The sequence below is a fragment of the Rhea americana genome, unplaced genomic scaffold (assembly GCF_003343005.1).
Source record: "Rhea americana isolate MKP2758 unplaced genomic scaffold, rheAme1 scaffold_442, whole genome shotgun sequence".
NCBI lineage: Eukaryota > Metazoa > Chordata > Aves > Rheiformes > Rheidae > Rhea > Rhea americana.
Genome location: NW_028186582.1, coordinates 148,530 through 163,358, shown reverse-complemented (window position 1 = coordinate 163,358; position 14,829 = coordinate 148,530). Strand labels below are relative to the sequence as shown.

The 14,829-nt window shown below is 40.0% G+C and overlaps 1 protein-coding gene across 1 annotated transcript in view; it reads right to left on the bottom strand.

Annotated features, from left to right (window-relative positions):
• PROS1 (protein S) overlaps positions 1-14,829 on the bottom strand; it is a 32,665-nt gene that overhangs the window by 6,771 nt on the left and 11,065 nt on the right. Inside the window, exons 7-11 of the mRNA XM_085315920.1 lie at positions 10,445-10,566; positions 7,737-7,855; positions 5,459-5,648; positions 4,309-4,476; positions 3,091-3,259 (exon numbers count right to left, since the gene is read on the bottom strand). Coding sequence (XP_085172046.1) covers positions 3,091-3,259; positions 4,309-4,476; positions 5,459-5,648; positions 7,737-7,855; positions 10,445-10,566 — 768 coding nt within the window. The remainder of the gene's footprint in view (positions 1-3,090; positions 3,260-4,308; positions 4,477-5,458; positions 5,649-7,736; positions 7,856-10,444; positions 10,567-14,829) is intronic.

The following is a 14,829-nucleotide window of genomic DNA, read 5'->3' as shown; positions in this document are numbered from 1 at the left end:
CTTGTCTCTGTCCTGCTGCTACTTGCCCCCTCCCCCACCTCAAATCACATCCAAGTTGATTTCTGGTACAGTCTTCAGGAAATAGAAATCCTAAAATGTGAGTTGAAGTCATAACCCTACTAAAAGTCAGATGGGAAGGGAGACAAGGGGCTGTAAGAGCTTATGGGAAGGGCAGCAGTAGGTATATCACTTCCTCCAAGCTCAAGAGAGGTGCATCTTTATGAGTAAGAAGTGCAGCAAAGGGGGCAGGAGACCTGCATGGGTGAGCAAGGAGCTCCTGGCCAAATTCAGACAGAAGAAGAAAGTACACAGAATGTGGAAGAGGGGATGGGCTACTTGGGGGAATTACAGGAATGCAGTCAGAGTATGTAGAGATGTGGCGAGGAAGGCTAAGGCCCAGTTCGAATTGAGTCTGGCAAAGGATGTTAACGACAACAGGAAGGGCGTCTTCAGATACATCAGTCGCAAGGCGAGGACTGGGGAAAATGTGRGCCTGCTACTGAATGGGACGGGGGCCCTGGTGACAAGGGATACAGAGAAGGCAGAATTACTGAATGCCTTCTTTGCTTCAGTCTTCACTGCTAAGGGCAGCCCTCATGAATCCTGTAGCCTGGACAAAGTCTGGAGAAAGGAAGACTTTCCTTTGGTTGAGGAGGATAGGATTAGAGATCTTCTGGGCAAGCTAGACATCCACAAATCCATGGGCCCAGATGGGATGCACCCACTGGTACTGAGCCAGCGGGCAGACGTTGTTGCCAAGCCGCTCTCCATCATCTTTGAAAGGTCCTGGAGAACTGGAGAGGTGCCTGAGGAATGGARGAAAGCCAATGTCACTCCTGTCTTCAAGAAGGGCAAGGAGGAGGACCTAGGCAACTATAGGCTGGTCAGTCTCACCTCCATCCCTGGGAAGGTGATGAAACAGCTCCTTCTGGATGTCGTCTCCAGGCACGTGGAGGAAAAGGAGGTGATCAGGAGTAGCCAGCAGGGATTCACCAAGGGCAAATCCTGCTTAACCAATCTGGTAGTCTTCTGTGATGGAATGACTGGCTGGGTAGATGGTGGGAGAGCAGTGGATGTTTTGTACCTTGACTTCAGCAAGGCTTTAGACACTGTCTCCCRTAACATCCTCCTAGAGAAGCTCAGAAAGCATGGGTTAGACGAGTGGACAGTGAAGTGGATTGAGAACTGGCTGAAAGGCAGAGCTCAAAGGGTTGTCATCAGTGGCATGGAGTCCAGTTGGAGGCCTGTGGCTAGTGGAGTCCCCCAGGGCTCAGTACTGGCTCCCATCCTGTTCAACTTCTTCATCAGTGACCTGGATGAGGGGGCAGAGTGCCTCCTCAGCTACCAAGCTGGGAGGAGTGGCTGATACACCTGAGGGCCACGCTGCCATTCAGAGAGAYGTGGACAGGCTGGAGAGCTGGGMGTCCAGGAGAGCTGGGCGGAGAGGAACCTCCTGAGGTTCAACAAGGGCAAGTGCAGAGTCCTGCACCTAGGCAGAAATAACCTGAGGCACCAGTCCAAGCTGGTGGCTGACCTGCTGGAGAGCAGCTCTGCCGAGAAGGACCTGGGAGTGCTGGTGGACGACAAATTGACTCTGAGGCAGCAATGTGCCCTTGTGGCTAGGAACGCCAATGGTATGCTGGGGTGCATTAGGAAGAGTGTTGCCAGCAGGTCAAGGGAGGTGATCCTGCCCCTCTAAGCCCTGGRGAGGCCTCATCTCGARTACTGCATCCAGTTGTGGGCTCCTCAGTACAGGAGAGACATGGAGGTACTGGAGAGAGCCCAGCGTAGGGCTACAAAGATGATCCGAGGGCTGGAGCACCTGCCCTCTGAGGAACGGCTGCGAGAGCTGGGCCTCTTTAGCCTGGAGAAGAGAAGACTGAGGGGGGGATCTTATCAATGTGCATAAGTACCTGAAGGGAGGGTGTCAAGGGGATGGGGACAAACTCTTTTCTGTTGTCCCATGTGACAGGACAAGAGGCAATGGGCAGAAACTGAAGCACAGGAAGTCCCGCCTGACCGCGAGGGGGAATTTCTTCCCTGYGACAGTGACAGAGCACTGGCACAGGCCGTCCAGAGAGGTTGTGGAGTCTCCTTCTCTCAGGAGATTCAAGGCCTGCCTGGATGCAACCCTGTCTAACATGCTGTAGGTGACCCTGATGAGCAGGGCAGTTGGACTAGATGATCTCCAGAGGTCCCTTCCAACCTTACTGATTCTATGATAGGCAGCCACTTAGATTTGCTCTAGGGAAGCTAGAGGGTCAGAAAGGGGAGTGGTGAAGACATGGCAGTAGCCCCCAAAGGGTTTTGAGGAGACATGCAGGTGTAGTATTAGTGCATGAATAGGAAGAAGGTTTGGGAAATTTGAGTGTCATWAAAAACCTCTAGGATGAGATGGTTGGAAACCCAGAAAGAATGAGAAAATCTGGAGGAAGCTCTGAAGCAGAGCTAGGGAATTTAAAGAAAAGGCCTAGGAAAGACTAGGAAGTTTGGAGACAAATAGGATTGGGGATCAGAGAGAGTCTGAAGGGTAATCTAGGAGCTGAGGTGGGGAGTGTAAGGATGATGAGATTCAGGATGATGCTCAAGAGATATCATATTTTGGGCCTTCAAGAATTCTGGATTAGAAAAATCAGAGTTTAGGGCAGGAGGTCGGGTAAGAAAGGTCTGGGTTCAGGAAGAACTGAGAAACGCATCCAAAACCTTTAGATAGGACGCTTGCTTAGAAGCAGAATTGTGTACACAAAAGTGTCAACGATCTGTTTCTCCATCTCTAATTGTCTTTTTCTGTCAGTAATACGGTAGCCCTCYCAACAATAAACATTGAGCAGAATTACATCTCTGGAAAATGGATGTTCAACTGTGCCCCATCATTTGCAAGTTAAGAATATGTTTCCTAACCTAGAGCACTTCAGAAATTAAATGGATAACACAACGAGACCAGATTCTTTGTTCAAGTAAAATTCTCACAGAAGTTCCTGAAATCACTGCTAAAGGCAGCAGCATAGTTTAGTCTCTTGATTCTTTACAAGTCATCAGTTCTTTCACCAGTCCAGCATAAAATATAGAAGATGATAGAAAAATACGTACTATAGTTTATGTGAAATCTTGCCATTCCGGTGCCAGGATAGAAGGATCCTCTCCCCACAGTGACTAAACAGTGTTTGCTTTGTTTTTCTTGAATGACTTCTTTTACACCAGAATGTCCCTGATTCATCAGATTCCAAGCACGAATACACCCATCTAGTCGAGGGTTAATCTGTAGAAGAGTTACAGCACTGGGTATTTTCATTCAAACTTGTTCTAAAAACACTGTTAATATTGAGGAGTTACTTTACATATCAGCTTATTACTGGGCAGTCAATGGTAATGATATCAATGCTGTAAGTTACAGAACTGATGCTCAGAGAAAACAAACACCATGCATGTAGTAGCTCAGTCTTCAAAAGGTACCCCTGATTTATTAAAGAAGTCCCATTCTGATGTTACTAGTCTGCACAAAATAAGTTGCCTTTTAGCTACAGAAAAGCTGTTTTGATCTAAACAGAAGGAGAGTTTGAGCTTCAAATCCGAAGCAGTGGTCACTAGCACTGTTCCTTGTTCAATGTTTCATCTTTTTCTTTCTAGAAAGTACAAAGACATTTCTGGAATGACTTTCTCTTCAGTAAAGGGATATTGTATGTCTTTGTATTTTTCTTCTCTGCTTTACTTTTGAGCAAATATATATATATATATATTTTTAAGGAAGTGTAGCCTCTGTTCAGTTTGTTTTTCCCTCTGAGCCTGCCAATTAGTTTGAGGGCACCTGGACTGAGAAGCAGATGGTTGCAGCAACCTCACTGTACCAATCCCCAGCATAAGGCAGAGCTGCTGAGAATGGAGGACTGAGTGAATTATGAGCCTTGTCTAGCCTGGGCTATTAAAGAACCCAGTAAAAATGAAAGCTGCCTGCACAGTGATTTCCATAYCTATTCAGGGTCAAGCAATAGCCAGCACTAGAAACATGAATCATTGTGAAATGCTCTCCCAGCAAAAGTGGTGATCTAGGGAATCTTACAGCTGTATTAGGATCTTGAAATATCTTGAAAGATAGATTAGCCCCTAAGCATTGCATTTCTGTAACTGAAACCTAACCAACGATAGAACAAATATTTATTTTCAAAACAGAGGTTAATAACCCTGTTTTCATTTTTCTAAATAAGTTTTATGATATTCTTTCCTCTGTGACTACTAAGCAAACAACATGCAAAGACACAAATAGCAGAACAGCCTTAATTGGCACTACTTTTATTTTTTTTTTTGAATTACCTGTTTAATAAGTGTGCTGCCTACTTTGCGAGGTAATCCTGCAATATACACCTTAGTTTCCAAGAAACCATGTGACTGCTTAAAGAGAGTTCCTGGGCTGTTAATATTCATCACTGCTTCTTTAGCTATTTTCACACTGATGCTGTTTTCTAGTTCTTCTACTGAAATCTAGAATTAAATATAAATAATTACATATATACACATAACATATGCACATAGTAGAATATTTTAAAATACCAATTATATATACCTTATGAAGCCCACATAATATATGTCTAAATATCTCAATTTTAAAATGGTTTTAATGCATTCACTATTTCAGGAAATTTAAGCTTGAATCATGGTAATTGCCCATACCCAAGGACATTCCTGGGATTAGAATCTGCTGTTCCAGCCTCCTTTTTTATCCCARGAAAATCCATATAATTGCTAAGAGTTTGCTTTATGCTCAATGCTCTATAGAGTTTGCTGGAAGCTGGTTTCTACAATTGCTCTATGTTCCAYCTGCATTTGGCACAAAGTGCTTTGTGTCACTGCAACCTGTTGTAGAGGATTGAATCTCAGGGTCTGAATCTCAACAAAATCAGTTCATCATCAAAGTAGGCTTTTAATCTAAAGGAAGTTGTACTGAAATGGAACAGGAGATATGTTTTTTTGTTTGTTTGTTTAAATACTAACTAGAGTTAATAACTTGGTGTCATTCATAGACCCTATAACTGAACAAGGCCTTYCTTCTTAGTGAAAGATAAGGTATGCAAACTTGAAGAATAAACTGGATTTCTGGTCTAGCAAAAGTTAATCTTGCCCTTTAGATAAAGTGTGTCAAAATTATGCATTTACTCATGCAATCACACTTCTTAATATTCTGCTGCTTTTTCTTTTCTTTCTTTCTTTTTTTTTTTTAAATGACTGCAAACAGTAATTCCTTTGCCAGCCAGTGGTAATTATCTCTCTAGCAACGCTAAACAGGTGCCAGAATTTCCAAGACATAAGGCATCCTTGCACAATTTTTGTTGATTTTTAAATCTGGGATTGGGGGGAATCATTTTAAACCTCTTAAGTAGCTTAGTTTCTCCCAGATTTATATATCAGAACAGATCTTTCCCATAGGTGTTTAATGAAGGGCAAGAGAGAGGAAAACTATGCTTACTATATGCCATAGTCCATCATTAATGGCTTTGCCTCCACTGGTGACTTTTGTTCCAAATTCATTCTTGAACTGAATTTCAATCTTCCCATCACGAAGAGCAAGCAAGATCCATGCCGCATTATCCAGGGATTCTGCATATAATATAACTCCCTCTGCATCGTATGTTCGGAAATCAAATTCTGCTGAAAATCTGAATTATGAAGAAGGAATTTTATTATTAAAAGAGATATGAGATACTGAAGAGCCTGGTGTAAGCTGTTAACAGGGTAGCAAAGCTCATAGATATTAATCTTCTGGTAACTCTGTATTTGTGCAGTTGTGATATTTGCGTAACTATTAGTCAAAAGCATAATCCAGTGCAAGCCTTGTTCATCTGAATGCAGGGAAAAGTCTCACGATTAAAGCCCCTGGTTTGGAGTTGAAAGACCTCTGGTTTAGTTTCCAACTCTGCTATGAGCTTTGCATGTGAGGGATATCACTTGCCACTAGAGTAGGAAGACAGCGGTAACGTTCCTGTTGCGTACTGTGGAGATGCAATGTAGGGGAAAATAYACATTATCTATGATGTGTTCTAATACAATGGGAAGGACTTTATAGGTCCTATAACTGAGCAATTCATTTTAGTTACTATTGTCTTTACAGACTTCATTCTATAATTGGAGGATATGTTGCCTGCATCTTGGAACTGGATGAACATTATCTATCTATCATTTATGCCAAAGTTGTTATTTGTATTACAGTAATGGCTAGAGTAGAAGAGAGACTAAGTATAGTAAGAAACAGTCCTTGTCTCCTAGAACTTTTGGACTACATAAAATAAATTAAGGATACAGAAAGCTTACAGAAATAAGGGCTTGCTGAAGATGACAAAGCAGATCTGTAATTGAGACCCTGGGTCACTTTCACTCCCAGTCTTGTTTTTTGTCCACTAGATGTCATTGTCTTTCACATAAACCCACAGAAAAGCATTCTGTATTTACACAGAGACTATTAAGATAGTTTCAAACATTTATCATCTTAGAAAGGTCCCCTAGGAGAGCATTAATGCCAGGTCAAATTGGACTCAGCAGAGGAAAAATTATCAATATTTATACCCTTTAGGAAGGTTCTGAGGCTCTGGGGATCACCAGTTCAACAGCTGCTCCTCTTGTTTCCCTGGAATTGTTTGGTCAGTAAGTCAAAGAATACTGCCATTTCAGCTGCCACTGTGAGGAAGTTCAAGAGCAATAAAGTGGTTGCTACCATCGGCAATTGTTCTGACAGCTACAAAGGAAATCCTGTAGACAGCACAGCAGACACAGTGTTGTGCTTTATCAGCGTCCTTGGAATGCTGTGTGAAGGAAAGCACCAAGGGGGATTTCCACCTGGTTTTTGTTTCTCAGCAGTGTATCTATATATACATATATATATAGTATGTTACAGCTTCTACCCAAAGCAGAAGTAGCAGCAACATCCAAACTTAAGCCATTCCTATATAGAACAGCAAGCTATACACTCATTTTTCTTATAACATCCAAATTTTATGATGAAAATTCTAAATGTCTCACTGTATCTGTATCACTATCTCTCATCTTCCCCAACCTCAGCTCTTTCCTTCAAAGGAAGAGCAGCATAAAGTACATGAAGAAGTACTAGTCTTTTGCTCTCTTCTCCACACATCCATGGGACCTTCATATAATCTATATTATACCTACTGCCATTGACCCTTTTCCTTTTTTGCACACTCAAGCCTTGATCTCTTTGCATTCTCTTTCTTGCAGTCCACATGCCTCTCCCTACAGCAGCATCACTAACTTGTACTGTAATGGTTGGATGACTTCAACTTTTTCATTCATCAGTGTGATCACGTTCAAATGCCAATGGAGCATGTCTGCCATGGCTGAGTGCTGTTGTCTTGCTGGGATATGTCTGCTACTGCATCCTACTTGCTTCTGAGGTATCTAAAAGAAACCTTTCAGTTTTATCGTGCAAGAAAGCTGCCACCTGTTTATACTGATGAGCTGGCTCAAGGATAGAGTACGATCAATAAGAGATGCTGTAGACTGACTCCAGACTCATTACTCTTGTCTGCCCTCTTTCAAATGATGCTAGACTCCTCTAAGTGCCAGTATATGCAGGAACTTCAGTTAATTCATTCTCCAGACAAAAGTATCTTAACCAGTGGGGAGATGGTGATATGATTTAAGCATGCAGTGCACTCTTTCTGCACTCTGAGAAAATTAATGGAAACAAATGCCTGTAACTTACATCCATACTTTTATCAATAACAAATGCTTACCTGGTGACATTTGGCAATTTAAACTTTAAGTACAGAACAGGAATCCCTATAAATTGTTCTGCCAGGTAGAGCAGCTCATAATTCTTTTCAAAGTTCAGTGGGATACATACTGGAACAGGCTGGAAATAATGGAGAAGAAAAAAGCAGTCAACTCTGCACAGTGGTATTATTTCATGAAACAACTTCTGTTCCTTGCTATTAGCCTGTCCTCCTGTTCTTCTAAAGTAACGGCTTATTTTCAGTATTCAGATTTAAAAACAAACAAAAAAAACCCCAAATAAACAAAAGAAGCCCTACCACAGCGGTGTGATTTGGGGAGTTTTGCAGGGTGGAAGTTGGTGTGTCCATGTATCTAAGTTGTTCAAGGGTAATTCAGGATGAAATATAGTTCTGCCTAATTCCAACTAGTATTTAAATAATTAATATTAGAATCAAGACATTAGGGCCTCCAATCTTTCATCAGGCCATTTCCTTTCACAAGGGACCTATGACACTGTCTGCCAGCGTTCTGCCAGGTTTCATTATTTAAGTTGTGTGGCATATAAAGATAGTGACAGAAGGAAATGGGGCCAGAGAAGATTTAAATAAAATAGGAAATAATCTTTTCTTTCCTTCACATATACTGATATAAATTACGCATAGTTGAACAGTCTGCAGTACTATTACCTAGTACCTGAAATACGAAGTAACAATTACAAGTGGATTTAGTAATAGATTAATGGAAAATTTTTCAGTCTAGCTGCTCCTTGTATGCACCTCTTTATGTAAGCTGTGGAAAGGGATGCTGATGCAATCAGCAGTGTGCTTCCTGCTGGAATAACACTGAACTAATATTTTTGCAAACTGTTAGTGGGAGTATGATGCTCTTAATGTATATTCTCAGGAAAACTGTAAAGGAGAGGTTCTAAATACATGTAGCAACTAAATGTGTCCCAACAGTACATGAAACTGGGGTTAATCCTGATGCTCTAGTCAAAGTCCAATGAGAATAACAACAGTCAACCAGCTGCAATCCCAATCAGAATAAAATTTTAGCACTTATATTGTTTCAGGTATTTAAGTACCCGCAGTTTTAAAAGCTTCTGTGTTCCAACAGTGAACAGACAGACCTTTATATCTAGGAATAATGTATATTGTACATGTGGTGTAAGTTTAAACAGGTAAAACATTCAGTAAACTAAATTCAGTCAGCTCCTATTCACTCGAAAGCGCTACTGCCTTTTTTTCTTTGTCATTTTGTGAAACATTTGCCAAAATTCATGTATTAATTATCTACAGTTTTGTCTTGAGACTAAAGGAAGTACTCAGACTTCCTTTATGTACAGGGAACTAGGTTCTGCATATGGAGAGGCAGAAAGGCTCTTTCAGAATGTGGTTCAGAGTACATATCTCACTGACTACTAGCAGGAGCTTAAGAGCCTTTCTAATTTAAAGTTATCCCTGTGTATCTTTTGTCATGGCCGTATACTGGTTCTACAGAAGAGAAACAAGAACAATAAGTGTGAAAGGCTCTTCTATTTTCAAAACATGATGGATTTTTGCTAGTTTGATAAATGGCTAATGATTAACATTCCCAAACTCTGACCTGTATATTCATGATGCAGCAATTTCATTAAATGTACAGGCATTCCTCCTGAATTTTGTTCTCTGCCAGTATGACTGATCTTTGGATTACATATATATTTTCAGCTTCTGACACTATTTTTGCAATTAAAAAGCTTGAAGCTAACTTCCATATATATGCTTACTCACTTTTGAAACAGCAGTATTGCAAGAAAATATATAATGAGGCTAGAAAATGCTCTTCCTTCTCATCCCATGAATAAGCAACGGGAAATACAATGACTCCCAATGTTGTTCGGATATTAAATTTCGGAGAGCGGAAAGATTCTAATAAATATATACTAGTGCAGTGCCAGACCTTGTTCCTACAGTTTAGGTCCAATTTTATTATACTGTGTTAGAGGTGTGSATTTTCTTTTTTTTTTTTTGGAAGTTATCTGAGCTCACCTCACATAACAAGTCTCAGCCTGCTTGAACCTTTCAAAGTAGACAGAGAACCATTCATGAGAAAATCCTTTTACTGGAACTCTRTATAGTTCAAGTTTTCTGCTACTAAAAAGTGCAATGTTCAAACTGAGTAAGAAGAGTCCATTTTGGGCAGTGAGATACTCTCCACGGGCAAATGTTACCAAGGGCTTTTTCTTAAGTTATAGCAAATCAGAACTGTGGAAAAAATCCACCTATGGCAGATCAGGTATGTGGAAAAGAATCCAATTTTTTTTCAATGGGAAAAGCATAGAGTAATTCTGAAAGTGAGTGAATCCTTTGTGCAGACTAAGGAAAACTTGGGAATATATGGCAAATAAAGTATTCTGGTTATGAGTAAGCTGAACAGAAATTACTTGTTTGATAGGAGAAAGCTGGGGCTTCATTTTTGGAAGCAACTAGGGAATAAAAAACACTGGCCAAGGCAGGCACCTCCCGACAGGATTCCTGTAAGTGAGCATGCATAAACTGAATAGCATCCAAATCCCTACTGGGTATGCTTCATGAACCAAACCACAGCTGAGTCCCCAGTACTTTCTCAGCAATTTTTAATCAGTTCTTAAATATTTTTCTATATTCCCTAATCTAACACACCCTGTCATAAAAAAACATCCAACTTTGTACTTTTACCCATAGAATTTTACATTGTGCAGTTTTACCTCACAATTCTTCATGTCTTTAGAAAGCTTGAAGCCTTTCTTGCCATCACAATAGCATCTATAACTTCCTGGAGAGTTTACACAAAGTTGGGCACAAATATTTTCAGCACATTCATCAATATCTAGGAGAAATGGAAGTGTACAGAAGATTTATTCAAAGAATTCATGATACAGACTGAAAACAAATAACTAATGCAGTAATGGACAAGACGTTCTCTGGCATAAAATGAATTGAATAGGTGACTGTTGCTAAGCTAAACTAATGCTAATGGATGTCTCCTGTTTAAAATTTACAATCTAGAATTACCTTCTGGGTATATAAGCCTTAGTGTTCAAATAGATACCTTGTGAGCAGAGCTGGGGAAAATATGATCTGATTTGCGAGACAGTAAAAAGCTGAACCATAAGGTGGTGAATTAGTGAAAGAAACCTCCATAAATCACTACCATTTACGGCAGATATGCCATTCTGGGTCAGATCTCTTCCCTTCCCCCTAGATGTCACGCAAAGTTAGAGTATTAAGTGATATGCCAAGTAGCTAGAGAAGGTGCATGCTTTATTCACGTAAGACCAAAATGATCTCTAAGAGCAAAATATTCCTTAAAATGACACACAATAATTTCATTAAAAAATAAGTCTTAGGCACCATCTATCTGTGGAAACCAATCATATTTGAGTAACAGCGGAACATGCTTGTCTGTGAATAAGCTAAAAYGTTTTCTATTTTGTAGGCTGTACACAATAATTTAGAAATGAATAGTTGTGTAAAAGGCTAATGTAGCTGTTAGATTTATAATACAGAAACAAACAAATTCTCTCTTGGGTAAGAAACTCTAATGAGGGTAATCTTGGGCCTCAGACTAAAGAAACTGCACTGCTTGCTTTGAAATGAATGTTCTGGTGGGAATAAATGATTTTGCACTGATGTATGCGTTTTAAAAATCTGTTTTATATAATGCTAGTTCTTTTAAGATTAAAATACTTCTTTTCTGTTCCTTAAAAAAAAAAAAAAAAAAAAAAAAAAGATGAAAAACCTTTCTGGAGAAGTGCTACTTTGCAGTAAGCATGCATAATCTTCTAAAACAGGATACTACATTTTGCGAGTTGTGAATGCTATTCTGATTCTTATCTCTGCAGTGAATGATCATGATCAAACTGCTTAAATTCTGAGTGCTAGCAGTTTCTATATATTTAAATTTTAATAATAGGAAACTTTTCATCCAAACGTGAGGTTAGTTTCCTCARCCTAGCCTTCATGGCTAGGTTGAGGAAACTAACCTCACGTTTGGATGAAAGTTCCCTATTATTAGACTGTCTTGCTTGTCTTTTCCATAATTCATCACTGCAAGGGGTCTGTGTTCAGGCTTACACATCCTCCTACATGAGTGTAATCAGATTAAAAACAACAGCAACAACAACAAAAAGCTGCACAGTTGCTTGCTGCAGCAAATACAGCCAAAACTTACAAATTCTGCTCAAGGTCCAGCCACGTGCTATGTCAGCTTTTCTGCTGTGCAGTTATGTGAGCWGTGAGTTACAAGATTCAAATGCAGTCTTCTCATGGTGTTCATGTAAAGCCCACCTTTTTCTGCTCACCTCCCATTCTACCCTCTGATCTCAGTAAGTTCTACTTGTCTTTATATAGCTTTGTGGTACCAAACTTTCATGTTTACTCTTCATGTAGACTACTGAACAGTGATTGTTCCGAGTCATTTCTCCTCCAGAGTGATAGCTTATCTCTGTCCTACCAAGCTGAGAATAATCTCCTGTCTTGTAGCAGGCTGATGGAGTATAACAGAGTGCTTTGGATATTCTTTTTTCTATTTTTGGAAAGAGTTCCAATGCCATTTTGAACTAGCTTAATAAATTTGTGTATTTGCACTGCATGGTAGAAGCACATCAGATGTCTCGGATGTTCAACTAAAGAAAACCACTATTAACTCTACAGTATGTTCAAGCTGTGCAGAACTCAACATGGCATTTTCTAGCACTCTAAAGCCAACTCACCACCTTCCTTGCTTCCATTTTGCTAGAAAAGAGTTCCCTTTCCTGAAAGAGAAGTGGCCGGAACAGTGACAAGGTTCTCCGTGGGAGTTCTCTGCATGTAATTATGGTACTTCTAAAAATAGTGAATTCAGACCAACTGCTCTGCGTGCTGTTCCATTGCCTATTCTAGGAGAATTCTCTGAGGATATGTTTGGTTATAAAGACAAGTAGAAGACATTAAGTATTTGGCSAGCAAATGCTGCCTGTCACGTTTGCCTCCTCTGAGGGAAAGTTTGATAAATACTGGAAGAGATTTCCTGAGAAATGAATGGAAAGATGATGACTGTGGCTTTTGGATTGTTCAGGCTCTAACTGATCTTAGGTGAGTAGCTGCAGAAAAGACTACACGAGAGATAGTTCTCCTTTCCTCTGTTCCTTCAAATGTGCATCCAGAATGTCAGCTAACAGAGTAAAAGGAATTGCTTATGTAGAAGTACAGAAGTAAAGGTGTTTCTTCAAGTTGATTTGACATACATTTTACAGATTTTTTTTGCTGTTGCATTACCATAACTTAATTTTTTAAAAAATGAACAAATTAAATTGTGTCTGAAATTACAAAGTCTCTTCAGTGGAGAGTATGGCCAGTGTTAGAAATTTTATGTTTGCTCAGATTTGAGAAAGTTTCCCTATTAAAAAGGTATACTCTGCCCATATATATAAATATATACATATATATATGTACATATACTTGTACAAACTCCTGCAGATATAAATTACCGACCCCCTGCTGATGGCTTGATTCCCATTTCATTCATTTTGGCCTTTGCCACCTGTAGTACTTAGAGGAATAAGATACCAGGGCAGGTTGCCATATTTAAGTGCTTGTTTCAGAAGCTTATCCCAAGTTCTTTCTGTATGCCTGGGATGTAATGCTCACAAATTAGTTGTGTGGCAGTATTTCTGTCTRTTAAGACAAATTTTGCTGATGCACATTTGTGAAACATTGACCCCTCTGTTTCCTCCTTTTATGCTTAGATGACCTCTCTACTGTTTGGCATGTTTAACTCTTTTCAATTTAGTAATCATCAAAATGTTTATGGTCTTGGTGGGTTGCCTAACCTGATAGAGATTGCAAACTCAGCTTGGTAAAAGAGATTCTGCTGTGAAAGTCACTTTGTAGTAATTTCTGCTGACTGGCAATCTGATGTCCATTTAAAATTAAGACAAGCTATAAACAATGTATTACAATGTCATCAGTTGCTTTTTTTTTTTTGGTTTTACTGTATTTTCACATCCTATCAAACTTGCAAATGAGGCAATGATAAATTCCAAAATGTAGCTGACTCATACTATGCTATAGGTGAGAAGAATTCTTCCTCTGTCCTTCCCTACTCCGCTTGTTTTTGGAAAAATATCTTTCATTCCATTATGATCATTTGGGGATCTGAAGACCCATTTAAGTCTGAGGACATAGATGATGCTACAAAGAAGAAATAAAAAAAAGTGATAGCCTGTCTCACTGTGGAGATGTAAAAGAAAACACGCCACTGAACMCCTCTTGAAAAGAATGGCAGCAGAAAGACTCTGAGGGGGAGCAAGACCCTGAACTGGAGTACTTTTCCAGCAAGGGTAAAATCAGATCTCAGCACCTTTCTTCCCAGGCCCAGTACAGCGGTATGACTCTGTATAGACCTTTTAGGAAGCATTGTTCTCTGTGAAAGATCTTGTACCCCTTTCAGTACATTAACACATAGCAGTAGAAAAGCAAAACTATCAGCACTGGATATTCAGCAGCACTAGGGTAAATCTGCATGCTGAATTCTCTGAAAGCAGGACTTACTTCAAGCACATTCCTTGGGCCCAGAGCCTGTAGATAAACAGAGGCTTAGGAGGTATTATGAAAGCTTATCATACAGTGCTTGACAGATGAATTTCTATCATTATACCAATTACTTATAGACTGGCATCAATCTGGGGTGTCAATTTCCATTACTAATATCAACCTACTGCTCAAAAGTAAGAGGTCTGCCTCCAGTGGATATTCCTGAGGGATATGCAAGCTTCTTGCACAGGTACAAAAGTCTCATTTCTCTGCAGACATTTTGGAACTCCCTATCAGTCCAAATGGCAGGATCTSACTGTGTAGAGCTAATTGCCCTGCTACAAAAATGCTGACTTGTACAGGGAGATGAGGAGCAGGTTTTTGGAGTTGTTTTAATCATGTGTGCTGCAATTATCCTGCTATTCTTTCAAGATGTACTCAACATCTTTGCATTGTGTTATTTCAGAGGCTTCCCACAGATCTCTCCACATGTCAGTCCCATATCATATGAGGAGAAGCTCCTCATATAAACCTATGATGCTGAGTAGCATGCTGGGTTCATTCAGCTGCTTTCAGT